The sequence below is a fragment of the Armigeres subalbatus genome, chromosome 1 (assembly GCF_024139115.2).
Source record: "Armigeres subalbatus isolate Guangzhou_Male chromosome 1, GZ_Asu_2, whole genome shotgun sequence".
NCBI classification, from domain to species: domain Eukaryota; kingdom Metazoa; phylum Arthropoda; class Insecta; order Diptera; family Culicidae; genus Armigeres; species Armigeres subalbatus.
The window spans coordinates 151,040,529-151,057,880 of NC_085139.1; the positions used below are offsets into that span (position 1 = coordinate 151,040,529).

Consider the following 17,352-nt stretch of genomic DNA (forward strand, 5'->3'; position numbering starts at 1 on the left):
AGTTGGTCAACTCCAGGGGCTTTGTTGTTTTCAGCCGGCCGATCTACTCCTGGATTTCCTGGAGATTCGGAGCAGGAAGTCGCATGTCCTGCGCGCGTGCTCCTAGGTTCATTACCATGGCACCACCGTTGTCTGCCATATCGCCATTCAGGTGCTCTTCGTAGTGCTGCCGCCACCTTTGGATCACCTCACGCTCCTTTGTAAGAAGGTTCCCGTTTATGTCCTTACACATGGCCTTACGTGAACGGTTCAACTTCTCATAGAACTTTTGTGCGTTATTACCGCGGTACAGTTCCTCCATCTCTTCACGGTCTCGATCTTCCTACTGGCGCTTTTTCCTCCGGAAAATCGAGTTTTGTCTGTTCCGCGCCCGTTTGTATCGTGCCTCGTTCGCCCTCGTGCGGTGTTGCAGCAATCTAGCCCATGCTGCATTCTTCTCCTCAACTAACTGCTCACATTCGCCGTCATACCAGTCGTTTCTCTGATCCGGAGCCACCGTGCAAGCCACCCCGTAACAACCTAATAGTAATGCTATAGAGCGTGATAAGATCTTAAAGGTAGACATCTCTTCGTATACTGCGCTGAAGCACTTGCAAACGATCTATAATATTCGAAAAGCAAAATTGAGCCGTTGTTCGTAAGCCAAAAAAAATACTTCGGTCCTTTGAAAAGATCTGCGCAAATTTCTCGTTCAATTGTAATGGTTGTATAAAAAAATAAAGTATCTTTTGTTGACAGAAAATAAACGGCAACTACGACGATTATCTAGACGAAATGAGCAAATTCCGGTCATATGGATCATTCATAGAGCTAAATGCACTGGCGCATGTATATCGGTAAGTCTTTTACTTTTTTAACTACTTTAAAGAAACTATTACAAGAGAACAAATTAGAAATTATAGGAAAATTTTAAGCTCTCTGATATCAATGTTTTCACCTGTCATAAGACGACTTTAGTGCTATTCCATTTATTTCTACCTCGTTGTAATCTTTACAGTGTATTGAGTTCGAGAAACTGAAGACAGCTATAAGATCAAAAACGGAAACAGTAACCCTACGTCATATTTTTTTTCCTTTCTCGTACAACAAAGTTGTACCGAAAGGCTATCATTTCATATAGTAATTCTTAACCGATTTTCTCGCAACAAGTTTCATTCGACAGGCCTAGCCTAGTTGATCACTATTAAATTTTAAAGCGATCGACCGTTGCGTTTGAAAGTTATAAAGAAAATGGTACATCGAACCATATTAACGTCATATAAGGTTGGTGTCTTGGCTAAATGCGAGAAAGACAGTATCACCTCTCGGTGAATTAGGTTGGGTTTTTTGTTTAAATTTTCCACCATCCACTAATACGCTTGCAGTTTTTCTTATTTCTAATTTTTACTACCTATAGTGATTTTTTAGAAATTTGTGTAAAGTTCATCAATTAATTAATATAACATGGGATCATTATAAATTTATGGGCAGTAATAAACGACCCTGAAAATTGAAACTAAGTGAAAAATAAGACAAAATTTAGGTTTGGGTGATATCAAAATAAAAATCCAGCAGAGGAGGGGGAGCGGGTAGGGCTTGGTGAGGAGCTTCTGCATATTTTTACTCACTAACGTACACAGGTAGGGGAAAGTGGGACAAGATCGCAACCCCAAGCTCTGGGTCTTATTTCGGTTTATTTCGATAGCTGTGAATCTTATTATGTTCCTTCTCTGTTATCAATGTGATTCCAGTAGTGATTGGACTAATATACATAGGAAATGGGCTGATTCATCCAACTATCGGTAATGATGCTTTCATATTTTTATATGAAAAAATGTATAAGAAAGGTAAAAATAGCACTAATATGTAAATACATTCCATAATTCACATTCATTTATACTCATAAGAGCACCTACACGGGAGTCCTCATCGCTATCCTCATTATAGCGCTCCTTCTCGAGTGCTATTTTAGAATAGCGCCCCCCCCATCTTCCCACCGGCGGTTTCTGTTTTAGGTATAGCGACTTCGTAAACATATTGAGTTCTCACCGGGCGTTGCTAAAAGTAGTCATCTTTTTCTTCAATGGCTCTACATTCCAGCTGGAACTTGGCTAGCTGCTCAACTCAGTTTTCTATTAGCATTTCCTCAGTTTTTAATTGAAAGCTTTTCTGTGCTCACCATTGCATGAGTATTAGAGTGGGGCGTCATGGTCATTTTTGCAAATCAATGGTTTTTCGAAGCCATTCTGGGTCTTCAAGAACTGTGCAGAATTTGGGACCGATTGGTTGCTTCCTCGCTTTCCGCATTGCGTTTGAAGTTTGTATGGAAATTAGAATGGGAGAACGTATATTTTTGCATTTCTACTACTAGAGGTTTCAGTTCATCGTAAACCAAGTGGCACATTACGTTAAAGTATAACCCAAAGGATGCCGAAAAACTTTGCTAAAGAAGGCACGTTGCTGGAACGTCCACGAAAAAAGTTATAACGCTTCGAAGATTGAGTGTTCAAACCATATGCAAAAATCATTTATTCTGCCAGCACTGCCGAACTACGTGGAGCAATAATTTAACTGAGTGTTATTTCAAAATTATTGATTTTATAGGACTTTGGAGCTAATGGGAGATTTTCGGAATGATTTCACAAAGTAAAAATTACGACTAGAAGGAAAATGGGTTTTTCACTCTGACAATTACAGGTTGTCCGATAGTGATGGCAGAAACATTGATTTCTTGCATATGGTTTAAACAATCAATTTTCAAAACGGAATAACATTTTTTGTAGACCTTCCAGCTGCGTACCTTCTTCGGCAAAGTCTTTCGGCATCTTCCAGGCTATATGCTAACGTATTGAGTCACGTGATTGATGATAAATTGAAGCCGCTAAGAGCAAAAATGTAAAAAAGTACATTTTCCCATACTAATCTCCATGTAAATTTAAAACGCGATGCGGCATGCGAGGTCGCAACCAATCGAGCCCATATTTTGCACAGTTGATTGGGGTCCCAAAACGATTCAGAAAAACCTTGATCTCACTTGATCGGACGAAGTTTGCGTTTTACCATACAACTGCGCCCCACTCTAATGAGTATGTATTTTATGTGACAACTACGCCCAAGGAGACCACTTGAAAACATCCTTGACCGAAACGGGAATGGAACTCGTCATCTCCCGGATTTCCTTCCTCCTGGAAATTTCCTTCGGGGATTCATACTTGCAGTCGAAGAATTCCTCCTGAGATTCCCACCAGTTTTCCTACAGGAATCTCTTGACAAAACGCTGCAGGAATGCTACCACATTTTTTTTTCTCTGAAGGATGTCCCAAAGAAATTTTTTTATAACAACATCCGATAGAATCTGGAGAAGTCTCTTGGAAAAACTTGCTAAGTTTTTAGATGCAATTACAAAAGAAATTATAGGGTTATTCCAATAAAAAAAATCCCGAGAGATTCTGGAACAAATCCTGAAACTTTTCTGGGAGAGCTGCTAAAGATTCTTAAAAGAACTTAAAGATTGCTGGGGAACTTCCAGGGATCCTAGATGAATTTCCAAAGCAAATCATGTTTAAATGAATGACAGAAAAAAAAAACTTGCGGAAGAACTACTTAAAGAACATACTCAACAATTACTAAATAAACTGCGCATTGCTCTTCATTATAGCTGATCCAAAAAAATGAATATTTTCCTTGCTATTTAATTTACGCCGAAATTGTTCTTCAAAAGAAAAACAGATTTCCTGCAATTTTTTATCAACATCAAAGTGACGTTTCTCAAATATTAAAATTTAGCAACCCAGTATGGGGCGCTAAGTTTAGAAACTCACGGCTAATTTTGAGTTGCGTTCTTATTTTACATTCCTGTTTAGATACCTCGATACCTTAGATATAGCGATATGGACCCAGATGGGGACTCCCGTGGAGGTGCTCTTTGTGACAGGTTCAAATTGTTTAATTCATGACAATTAATAGGAATATATTTCCAGTGATGAAGCTAATAGAATACTTTTCAGGAAGAATATTGTTGATACATCAAAATATTGTTTTCTTTTCAAAATCGCTTCTTCCATTAACTGGTACATAGTGGTACTAGCTAATTTCTGTTCCTATAATAGAGAATTCCATTGGTTTCCTATGGGATTCACAATTATAGGAACGGCTCACTATTATTGGTGCAAGGGAGCTAAAAAGTTAGGGATAATGATGTTTTTCGATGTTTTCCCGGAAAATTTGTAAACTTTTCCGCACACATTCACCTCTTCTAAGCAAGCGCTATGAATGCTATGAAATCAAAATGCACCAAATCCAGCGAAAATCGAGTTTCCACTATTACTGGTACACCACTATTACTGGCACAGCCACCCTATGCTAAATAACTTTTGTTCTAGCATTTCTGATTGTGCCACGTTTGGCCTAAAGTCGTTTGGCCTAATGCCGTTTGGCATAAGGTCGTTTGGCCTAAAGTCATTTGGCCTAATGCCGTTTGGCCTAAAATCATTTGGCCTAATGGTCGTTTGGCCTAATGATCCATTGGCCTAATGATCGTTTAGCCTAATAGTCGTTTGGCATAATAGGTACATATAGGCGTAAACGATTAAAATATAGTGTTATATGAAATTCTTTTTGTAGGTGCAAAATAAAGCCATGTGCATTTGATCAAAAAGCGAAATACAAACTAATGTTAAAATATTGCAAATCACTTTGATAATACAGTAAAACCAGGAATTTAAAAAATGGAAGGTATAAGAAACAATGAATCAGATATGTTTTGGCAATGTCGACATATGAAAACAGTATAACTTGAATGAACTGATCATGCTTCAAAGAAGGCACCAACATTTTTGGAAAATGCTTATCATATGCAATACCAAAGCAACATGCAGTAGAACTCGAAAGAACAGCTCATGTTTTAAAGAAGGTATCAATTATATTGTAAAGATTGTATGTTTCCTATACAATGACAAAACTGTAAAACTAAAAATACAGACCCCATTCGATTTTGGCATCACGTTCGGAACATTTATGTTGCCAAAATCGAATGTCTTTTGTTTTCTTATGATACACACTGTGACCCTTCTTTACATTAAGATACGCATGTTTCTTATATTTATGTTGTAAAAATATGTTGATTTTTCTCAAAATTGAGCCAAAATTTATTATTTCGACATGAAAAGTGAAATGAAACCCATTTTGTTTTATTTAAAAAAAATCAAAATGTTTATTCAAGTGCATAGTATGCATTGGCCAAAAGTTTGGGTTCATCATTTTTTAGTATAATTTATAATTTCAGGCAAAATATACATTCAAGATAGTGAGTTGGAAATGATTAGTTTAAAATACCTACGGTGTAAGATCTACTCACTTTGTATCGAGCTAACAATACCCGAAATCGGATGAAAGACGGCGAAAATACAACCAAAAACTTTTGCCTATATTTTTCGAGGGTGAGCCCAAACTTTTGGCCGGGAGTGTACATATCGTATGTGACTGAAGATGACTATCGGATAATGTTGTTATACACCTTCTTTACCGTAGTTAATCAGGAGGGGTGAACCTGGACCGGCAACGTAATCGAGACGACCGTAAATCGTTCCGCGGAATACTTTCGGGGTTCCGGAAGACGTAATTGAAAACGCGACCAACTGCAACGAGAAACCTTTTATTTATGTTCATTCAGATAAAAATGTATACATGGATTTTCAGAAAATAAATTGTTGGTTGGCGCCCAGGGGTCGACACATGTATGACCATAAACAACACCAATAATAGTAATGTGGATCTCCAAATGTAGCATTAAATAAATTATTAACATTTTCACATATTTTACTACAAAGAAAAATTTACGTTTTTCAAATTATGCCAAACGACCATTAGGCCAAACAACCATTAGGCCAAACGACTTTAGGCCAAATGACCATTAGGCCAAACGTCATTGAGCCAAATGACCTACAACCCATTTTTCTCAAATATGATTTTTTCTGCCTACTTAAATCTTAAAAAAAAGTTGTGGGCGGGAAAGAGTTTAAAAATATGTTTTTCGATGTGTAACACGACTTAATTTAAAGCGACGTGAAATAAGAAAAAAACTGAAATGGGGTTACGCCAAGATGATGGTCTTTCGTGTTTGCTATTCAACATCGCTTTGGAAGGGGTAATACGAAGGGCAGGGATTGACATTTTCACGAAGTCAGTTCAGCTATTTGGGCATTTCGCCGACGACATAGATATTATGGCACGTAACTTTGAGAAGATGGGGGAAACCTACATCAGCCTGCAGAGGGAATCTAAGCGGATCGGAGTCATCAACACGTGAAAGACGAAGTACACGATAGGAAGAGGTTCAAGAGAGGACAATGTGAACCAACCACTGCGAGTTTGCATCGGTGGTGACGAAACCGAGGTGGTAGAAGAATTTGTGTACTTGTGACTACCGAAAATGATACCAGCAGAGAAGTTCGGAGAAGCATAGTTTCTGGAAATCGTACGTACCTTGGACTCCGCAAGACGCAGAGTTCAGATCGAATAGAGTTCGCCGCCGTATCAAACTGAATATCTACAAAACGCTCATAAGACACGAGACCTGGGCGATGCTCGTGGAGGACCAACGCGCACTTGGAGTTTTTGAAAGGAAAGGAGGAGGAGGAGAATGAACCACGATTTTCAACAGCTGTTGGGAGAACCATCAATCATTCACACCGCAAAAATCGAACGACTACGGTGGGCCGGGCACGTAACCAGAATGTCGGACAGTGACCCGGTGAAAATAGAAAATGGACACTCTAACAAGAACTTGCAAATAGGGCAAGATGGGCCAGCGCATACTGAAGGGCATAGTTCGTATTTAAAACACGTTTTCCATTGCTGATTTAATTATTTTAATGTAACTTCTGAGCATAATGGTGTTAATTTGTTTATTAAAAATGTATATTTTTTGTCCTTAAGAAAGCAATACACGGACGGCTTGTTTTCGAAAGAAATTGCAGACATTTTTAAATATAGAGCCCTTTCTTTATCCAAAGCCTAAAAACCTTTTTTTTTTCAATAAAATCATTGGCAATAAAGCTATCTATCTGTGTGTAATTCAATATTAGGAATAACAACAATGTTAATTACAGAATTTAAAGGTGACCCATCTTGCCCCGGCATTTGACGTTAGATTGTCGGAAAAATAGAATTCTAATTGAATGACTCAAAATGAAATAAAAAGTGGAATTTTTGTTAGTTCGTACCTCTGGCTTACAGATTATGAGCTATTTTTATAGATACACTTTGAAAAGTTGAATTAAAATGTTTCTGTTTTGAGGCATTATCTTCCCCCAACATACCCTATATAAAACCTTCGAAAAAATGATTACGAAATTTTTTTAAGAGTTATTTAGATTTAAAAAAAAGTTTTCCAGTTTCATCACCGTTCTACATTCTAGAGCATCTTCCTGTGTATAATTAATGTGAAAAACCCAGTTTAATCCACCTAGCAGTGATGGAGCCTTTCCCGTGTGTTATAAAAATAGTAGCTTCGCCATAACTTTTGAGCTTTTTTTCAATAAGAAAAAAAGGAAAAGGATTCCGATTTTGGAGCGAACATAGAGCCTTTACGTATACTTTGAATACGAGGAAGGCAAAAAATGCTTATTGATGCTACAATCCTTGTTGACGGTCTTACCCCGTATGGCGGTCTTCTCCCACTTCCCCTACCCACGTTCTTGCTATGACCATATCCAGTGTTGTCATACACTCAGGACAAAAAGTTCTGCTCTTTGATTTTTGAACTGTTTTTGAAACTGTCAAAACAATGCACGCCAGTGCTCCTGTGGCTCTGGCGTGCATTTTGTTGACAGTTTGCCATGACATTTAGAAAATTCAAATATCCCTCTCTTAGTTGAACTTACTATAAAATCGTTTAGATGGAGTAAAATCAAACAGCAGATTTTTTTACCCTGAGTGTAGGATAACACTGACGATAACTTCGTTATTTTTCAACCGATTTGAACGATTCTGTTTGCCATGAATTTTGAAATTCGTCCCCTATCCGATTCATGTCAAATAGAAACGACTCGGATTACGAATCCGAATTTACTAGATCATCTTAAAAAAAAATGATAATTTGATATTACAGGAATCAAGTGAATTTTTCTTGTATTCTGAGTGACAAATCCAAAAGATAAAAAGAAGAAAACATGCGATGGTGAGAAACAACAAAATCGTTCATGGCGAAGTACGGCGGCGTATGTTAAAATGTCCGTATAAAATTGAAAACCAATTCTAATTAAAAACTAATCAAAGTAAAGTGCGAGAAAAAAGGATATCTATATTTTATGTGCACTACAGGAAATTTTTTTTTTTTTGAATAATGTGTTCTAAATCTAACTTTTCATTTTTTTCGCACTTTACATTGATTAGTTTTTAATTAGAAGTCCTATAGAATTTTATACGGGCATTCTAAAATCGCCGCCGTATACTTCGCCATGAAAGATTTTGTTGTTTCTCACCATCGCATGTCTTCTTTTTTTTATCTCTTGGATTCGTCAATTCTCTGGCAAATTCGAGATTTCACAACGTATTAGTATACTATGATCATTTGGTCTCGGAACGGTCATATTGAAACAGGTTTCCGTAAGTGACCACAAACTCATTCGGTAGAAACCGTGGCAATATAAGTATCAATATTTTTGGAACTGTTTTGGGAACATGTTTTTCCAAAAAATTCTTCTTCATTGGCATTACATCCCCCACTGGGACATTGCCGCCTCGCAGCTTAGTGTTCCAAAAAGTGTTCCATTGAGTGGATGCCCATCAGAATAGTCATCCTGGATCAGGAAGAAGAATTGGAAGAAGAACAGGTTGAAGAATTCGTGTACTTGGGCTCACTGGTGACCGTCTATAACGATACCAGCAGAGAAATTTGGAGACGCACCATGGCAGGAAATCGTACGTACTTTGGACTCCGCAAAACGCTCCAATCGAATAGAGTTCGCCGCCGTACCAAACCGACAATCTACAAAACGCTTATTAACTACCAGTCTATTCTCTACGGACACAAGACCTGGATGATGCTCGTGGAGGACCAACACGCACTGGGAGTTTTCGAAAAGAAAGTGCTGCGTACATCTATGGTGGGGTGCAGATGGCGGACGGTACGTGGAGGAGGCGAATGAATCCCGAGTTGCATCAGCTGTTAGGAGAACCATCCACACCGCAAAAATCGGACGACTGCGGTGGGCACTTTCGATTTCACGCCAAGAGAAGTAATGTCTCGGTAGTTACTCACGTAATATTTGTCTCCTTTTTTGTACACCGCAAACATGCTAGAGCATTTCCATTAAGTAGGCACAGTCGGGAAGTAAATTTTCGTTTACAAACACCAAATCCAGAAAGTGAGATTGGAAATCTGATACCAAACTATTCTGGCGTAGTCTAAGGAAAGCGGTTCCATCGATGAACAGACAGCTGGCAGGGGTAGTGATTGCCCAGGTTGATTGAAGTTTCCAAGCCGGAGGAATATCCGAAGGAATTCGTGGAGGAATATCCGAAGGAATTCCTTCAGGAATATCAGGACGAATTCCTGGAGGAATATTCGGAAGATTTCCTGGAGAAATATCCGAGCAATTCCTGAAGGAATATTCGGAGGAATTCCTAGAGGAATATCCGAAGGAACATTCTGACGAATTTCTGGAGGAATATTCGGATGAATTCCTAGAGGAATATCTGGCGATGTGGCGGTGAAATATGCGTCATTCTTGAAGTGTAATTTTTCTTACGAACCTACCTTGTCCGTATATCGTGCACCAGCAGTTAATTACCTTCAACTGCATACACATTTTGTTTTGTCCCCCGTAACATTGGGTAGGCATTTTTGCATGGTGTGTTACGGTGTAAGATCTACCACGGTCACATTGTTAGCTACAGGCAAATCCTGACCCAATGAATACCTTCCCCAATAACCAATTCCGTGGTACTTATGATGGTGTCGTTAAGTCGGGGGCCCCTAATTAAGTAAGGACTATATCAACGCTTTCTTCCCCTCCCATGTAACGGTAAAGATGGGCGAGGCCAGAAGTAGTAATCCTCATGCTTTTGTGATTTTTGTCCTAGATTGAAATCAAGGATCACACCCACCTTGATTTCTGATAGTAATCTGAATGGAGATTTCAAAAGAAAACCATGAGTATCACTAGTGTCCAATCCACGAAGTACCACCATAACTATGCTATGCTATGCTTCAACTGCATACACATTTTGTTTTGATTTCGATTGTCAGTGCCATGCATGAATGGCCTAATAGAAATGGTGTTGCCCAAATTTAATCTTTTACCCTTTTAGGCTCTCAAACGAGATTATTATACCTAGTTACGCTAAATCAAAATATTGACCTTCAAAAATCAAATTCGTGGCTTCGTGGCCGTGCGGTTAGCCACGTCAATCGTCTAGACTCTAGACGCATGTGCTGTGGAATCAGGGTTCGATTCCCGTTCTGGTTAAGAAGAAAACTTTTCGTGGAGTGAAAAGTTCTCCACTGGTCCACTGGGTGTTGTGTAAATTCAAAAATGTGTAAACGTGCGATGCGACGCGACGCGACAGTACAGTTTGACAGCCTGTTCATAATGATTGTTATTCTTTTACGTGAGTCGCGCCGCGTCGCATCGCTCGTCGCGTTTACTCTTGCTTGCGCCTAAGTGTTTAGTCTGTGCAAATGGTCGAAGACGGTGATTCTGTCTTTTTTTAAAGCATTAAGGCCCGATTTCTTCACCCCCGCTTAGACCGTAAACCAAGTTTAAACGTATGGGTAAGCACCGCTTAAGAGTTAAGCGGTGCTTACCCATATGCTTAAACACGGTTTAAGGGTTAAGCGGAGGTGAAGAAACTCGATTAAATATATGTATTAAGTGTTTAGTCTATATCACCTCGCCATTTAAACCATTTTAACACAAAATTTTGTCTTTAACTTTTTGGGTGCCTTGATGGTAACACTCTGTTTTAAATTTGATTTTATAGCCTTTTTTCGTACAACAAAGTTTTTCGTTTACATTTTTTATATAATCAAAAATGCAAAGTAGCCCCGGAGTAAAAATAAGCCCGCCCGACGGTAAATCGAGTATATATTCTCATAATATTTAATAATTCTATTACAGACGAAATGTACTACTATTTGAACCATATAATTGTGGCACATGGTTCGTGAAGTGTAATTCTTATGAAGACACCTTGTTGGTATTCTTTTCTCCTGACAAGCACTTCGACTCAATTTTTCCTACGACGTTTATTGAACAAGCTGCATACTGTCAGGGTAGGTTGTAAAGTTTTACAAATAGATTGTCTTTGTTCATCGTTTCATCTACATATTCTCATTCATATTTCGCAGCTTTGGTATACGAAGCGCTGTATTCTCGTGTATTTAAACTTCCCGATGTTATGTACTCTGTTGAACGCATGCTACATGATCCCGAGGGTAGATCTATGCAAATATTCGAAGGTACAGATGAAAATGGAGAGATTGTCGATAAAAAGATATTAACTACAGAAGGACGGGAGTTCATCCTCGACACGCCGGGTAACAAGTAAGTTAGACAAGATTTAAAAGTTGTTTACGTGATGCTTTTATTTCTAGAGTCCACGGAATGTGTATTAGATAACTATCGGTTTTGTCACTTTCACAACAGAGAAAATTTTGCGCACATCGTCGATGTGTACAGGAGCAAGCGGTCAGACAAAATAATTAAGGAAGTTCGAAGTATCAATGCCAACGGTTTACGGGGCCCTATCTCACGAGAACTTGTCCTTATGAATCCTATGTTATGCGAAAGAAAAATGTCATGCGTGCGACAGCTTTTAAAGGAAGGCATAACACCTTTTCCTTACAAAGTTGCAAAAGCATTGGATCCAAACATATATCGGAACATCGAGTTCGATTCGTGGAGCGATATTCGCAGAGAACTGAAATACAGGAACTGGTATTTTAGTGGGAATGGTTTACAGGTAAGAGTAATTTAAGAGTAAATTAAATTATAGAGGGTGGATCGATGGTTCTTTGTATCCCAGCGTGTCAACGGTTTTCGTTTCAATTGATGTATATTTGTGCTGATACCCAGCAGAGTTTCACTTTTTGAATCGCTAAGTGTTATCATCAGTTTGTTGGGTTGAAGGTTATTGTCTTTGTTGTTCATGATCACTTTGTGTTTGTATTAAAAGAAAGCTGAATAGAAGAAAAAAACTGATTAATCCACCCAGCGGTGTTGGTGCCTTTCTCGTGCTAAAATTAGAGAAAAACATAAATGAGTATTTTTTTAGCGTGTTTTGGGCATAAAAATAGTATTTTGACTATAACTTCTGATCACATAGTCCGATCTAGCCAATTTTCAATAACAAACCTGTTACGAGTAATTCGGACAATGCTAAGTTCCAAAAAGTGTGTCTACAAAATTTGTATACATACAGACATCACCTCAGTTCGGCGAGCTGAGTCGATTGGTATATAACACTATGTGTCTCCGGGCCTCCTATCAAAAATTCCTTTTTTGAGTGATCATATAGCCTTTCGGTACAGCTATGTTGTACGAGAAAGGCAAAAAGGGAATAATATAGCCAAAAGTCTAAAATATATTCATTTAAGATGTCCAAAATACACACGCAGAGAAAAGTTTCTTTAAATCAATAATATTATGTATAAAAACAACAAAAATTATTATTGTTCCCCGGCTAATAATTTTATTCGCTGAATTCAACAATAAATCAGATTAAATTTAACGAAAAATATTTTTGTTTTTACAATATTCCAAAACAGCGTTTAAAGTAAAAATGGTTGAATTTAAAATATTTTTTTTGCGAAATGCGAAAATTAATTTGAAACCAACAAGAAAAGTTTTTGTTTTCAACAATATTTTTCTCAAATTCAAAAAAATAAAACATAGCGGTGAAAAAAAATACTTTTTATTTAAAAAATATTCTCGTTATTAAATTAACAAATTTGTACGTTTAGTTACCGTTTGAATGATAAGTAAAGCAACAATCACTATATTTTTTGTGTAATTCACATATAAGATTATTATGGGCGAATCAACAGGCTTGTTTCTAATATTGTACGGACTTATAATTGCAATCAAACTTAAATGTAGTCATCCCGTGGAAAACCAAGCCAGTCAACTGGGTAGAACGTGTTAGGGGTGATCGGGGCAATATGGGCCACTAGACTGGCCCAGATTACTATGGCGAGAAAAAAATGTTGTCGAATTCCACGGGGCACCCCCCAGGATTGTGTCTTTGGGTGAGAAAATCAATCTCTGAAAATTTCAGCTCAATCGCTTGTTGCATAAGCTGGCGCATTTGATTTGAAGTTTGTATGGGGATTTCAGCCAAAATGTATAGGAAAATACACCTCCGTCACTCATTCGATCAGGAAATTGGTTCTGATTGCTCGATTGACCTCAGAATTGCAAAACCGGCAGTTGGTATGCTACAGAACAATTTCACAGAACATTGCATGATGATTAAATAAACTTTATATAGTTTCGGCTGAATTATTAGGAGCTGATTTGTGTATTTTGGGTTTTTGATCGAATCGCATCAGCCGAAACCCATATAAAAGTTCATTTAATCATCATACAATGTTCTAGAAATTGTTCTGTAGCATACCAACTGCCGTTTTTGCAATTCTGAGGTCAATCGAGCAATCAGAACCAATTTCTGATCGAATGAGTGACGGAGGTGTATTTTCCTATACATTTTGGCTGAAATCCCTATACAAACTTCAAATCAAATGCGCCAGCTTATGCAACAAGCGATTGAGCTGAAATTTTCAGAGATTGATTTTCTCACCCAAAGACACAATCCTGGGGGGTGCCCCGTGGAATTAGACAACTTTTTGTTTCCTGGGCCAGTCTAATGGGCCACCTAAGGTAATCGTTCCGAAAAGCAAAAGCGCAGAAAAGCTCAAAAAACATCGTTCAAATGTAGTTGACTTATACTAGAGAATGTTACCTTTCATATAACGTCGATGAATGACGAAAAATGCGTTTGGAAATTGCTGGAATGCACTTTTGAAAATGTATTGATTTCAATGTGTGTTCCCGACTATACGGGGCAATATGAGCCACCATTTGGGGCAGTATGGGCCACCCATCCAAAACGTTAATTTAGGCGAAAAAAGTATCGTAATATAGAAGAATATGATATTCCTACAATAGTTGTGAGTATTCCATACCAAATAAAATTAAAAAACCGCACAACAGCGGACTGAACCGATTTGCCACTCTTCACCGTTTGAACAGCCACATTTCAATTGGCCAATGGTCATTTTTTCTGTTTCAATCGCAGTAATGCGCTGTTGTAATTTTTCCGTAATGAATCTTACATATATGATAATCTTCTTGTATTTGACTACTGAAATTTGAACTTGTTCGTATTTTAAGGCCTGATATCTTGCTCTGGGCAGGTATGCCCATATTGCCCCATAGAGACTAGTTTTGGGGAAAAAAAAGTTTTATGATAAATTCAGATTTGTATCAATACAAACATGTGTGTACAATATTCAATTTTAATATATCTTTTGATTGTGGTGTATTTTTGACCTGTATTTTAATCAGTTTTGTGTCAAAACCATATTTATAAACTTCAAATCTTATAATAATTTTGCCTATGCAGCAAAAATTTACATTTTCAAGTGTATTTTTATGTTTGAATTGCGGTTTAAATTATGTTAATGCGGTTTTCACGTTGATGCATATGTGTAGCATCCTCTTAAAGATCATATAACTAACTTAAAGATCATATAACTAAATAAAACTTGTCAATAAGCTCCAAATGAGGATGGCTCATATTGCCCCGTATGTTCATATTGCCCCTACTACCCCTATCTGTATTTTTCAATAAATTTTTGCTAAGGAAATTGGGAAAGATTGTAAATTCTCGATAAAATCACGACAGATTACAGTAGTGTAATTTGCACCAGTTCTGATCAATCACGGAGTAGCAACCGTGTAGTAGTCAGTCTAACCAATCAAAATCACGGCAGATTGCACTACGGCAAACTATTATCAGATTATTTTATATGATATGCCTGTGAAAATGTAGAATATTCGGCTGATACTTGGCAATAACAATGCACAATTGGTTGGGGTTCTGCCAAACCGCAACAAGCGGCTTCTTGCCTGACTTTTGATATTTTGTACGTACAGCTGTTGGTTTCCCAATATATCACCCAAATGAGTATTATAAATTATCATATAAACCTCATTTGAGTTTTACATATAATTGTCATTATAAAGTTTTATCTAGAATTGCAAAAAAATCAAAAATCAATTAAAAATTTAATCAAATATTTTTTGTCGGCAATACGATATTTTATTGAATCCTAACTGTATTCATTAACACTGAATTGTAGTAGAAACAACGATAAAAATATTTGAATCAATAATATCATAGTTTTGATTTTAAAATAAAAATATTTGAGTTTAAAATTTATTTCAACAATTTTATTTTTTAGTTCAAAAAGATAACTTTTCTCTGCGTGCATGATTACCCTATATGAAAGAGCGAAATAGTGGAGGGAGGGAGATCGAAAAACCCCAAAAAGAAGTGGACGTCATCTTCGAATCACCCCTAACCGGTGGTTCGGTATGTGAATACTGATATCATCATACTATGGCAATATTCTTACTGTCGTACCTCAGGAAATCGTGTTATTTTTGCGGGACTTTCACATAAGGGTGAACTCTCGAACGGCTGAAAAAGTGAAAATCTCACAAGGCTGAAAAACAAAAGGCTGAGACATAGATTTCAACGGAACAATTCACATGTGACATTAATAGGGGCACAAACGGAAACAAACCGAAATCTTCTCCCTTCTCCGACTCCTTGGTGTCTCTCAATTTTGATATGACTTTTATCCTTCTTTTTTTTCGTCTGTATAGCACAAGAAATGGTGAGGTAGCATAGAAAAAAACAAGATTTTATTATTCTTTGTTCTTGCATTCGGTTTTTGATTCTTACCTCAATTACTTTGATATTTTTATTCTTTATTCTTCTTTCATCCTTTTTTTTTTGTTTTTTCATCTTTTTTTCTTCCTACTTCTTTGTTTTTTTTTTCTTCTTCTTCCTTTCTCTTCCTTCTTCCTTGTTCCTTTTTCTTTCTTCCTTACTTTTTCATCCTAATTCTTTCTTCCTTCCTTCTATCTTCTACCATCTTTCTCGTTTCTTCTTCCATCATATTTCTTTGATCTGTTTATTCCTTCTTGCTTCTTCTTTCTTCCTTTTTCCTTTTTCTGCCTTGTCTGTCCTTTTTCTTTCTTCCTTTTTCTTTCCTTTTCCTTACTTTCTTCCTTCTTTCTTTGTTTTTCTCCTTGATTCTCGTTCCTTCATCCTATTTTTTCTTGTTTTCTTCTGTCTACTTTTCCCTTATTCCTTCTTCTTTGTTTTTCTTCTTTCTCTTTTCTTCTTTCTCTCTTCTTCTTTCTATCTACTTCCTTTTCTGTTTTCGTTTTTCTATGTTCTGTCTTCTTTTTTCTCTTTTCCTTATTTCGTCCTTCTTCCTTGTTTCTTGTTCTTTCTTCCATCTTTTTTCTTCCTTTTGCCTTTCTCGTATACAAAGTATTATATGTAGAGGCTATATGTTCGCTCCAAAAACGAACTTTTTATAGGAGTGTGTGTGTATGAGTGTGCGCAAAAACTCACCAAAAAACTCACTCATTTTTTAGCCACTTTATCCTTAATCGATTTGCGCGCAACAAGTTGTATTCGGGCACGGCAAATGCTGGGTAAAGCGTACCTTTGGTACTTCGCGTACCTGAAGGAATAAAATAGACCCCATCTCGCGGTCCTTTGTGTCTTACCCAGTAATTCTATACCTACCTCCTCATGGTGCTGGCCGAGATAAGAGCATCCTTAGGGATGATCGGGTAACCAACACCGGTGGGAACTATGGTCTCATGCTGACAGGGAAGGGGGGGGTGGTCTTTGCTCCTCTCCGGAGGTGCAAATCTTACTGAGCGTCTGTTCTCCATGTCAGGATCGGCTCACAGCAGCGTCTGTTCTCCATGTTAGTGGCGGCTGATCATCGTCCGAGTGCCAGCGAAAGACTAAGTGAAACTGTGCATCATGGTCCACCGAAGCGGAAGCAGCATACTATACGAGGAACATTTGAATGGCGCTGAGAGTACAGGCAGTGAAAGTCAATGCAGCGGAGCAGATGACTACATCAGTTTAGCGGACGATGGATGCCAACCAGCCCCCACCTTGAGGGAAGTTAAGGATGCCTTCCAACAGCTAAAGACCAATAAAGCAGCTTGTAAGGATGGTATCGGAGCTGAGCTCATCAAGATGGGCCCGGAAAAGCTAGCCAGTTGCCTGTTTTCGCTATTCTTTCTTCCGACATTCGCACTAAGTGACCAG

The 17,352-nt window shown here is 37.8% G+C and overlaps 1 protein-coding gene across 4 annotated transcripts in view; it reads left to right on the plus strand.

Annotated features, from left to right (window-relative positions):
- Positions 1–17,352, plus strand: part of LOC134205268 (protein ovarian tumor locus-like) — a 69,834-nt gene that overhangs the window by 12,513 nt on the left and 39,969 nt on the right. For 3 of the 4 annotated variants that reach the window (XM_062680364.1, XM_062680362.1, XM_062680363.1), the window contains exons 3-6: positions 739–836; positions 11,103–11,257; positions 11,333–11,521; positions 11,579–11,946. In XM_062680364.1, the coding sequence (XP_062536348.1) occupies positions 739–836; positions 11,103–11,257; positions 11,333–11,521; positions 11,579–11,946 (810 nt within the window). Of the gene's footprint in view, positions 1–738; positions 837–11,102; positions 11,258–11,332; positions 11,529–11,578; positions 11,947–17,352 lie in introns of all 4 variants that reach the window. The other variant, XM_062680365.1, reaches the window with a different exon arrangement.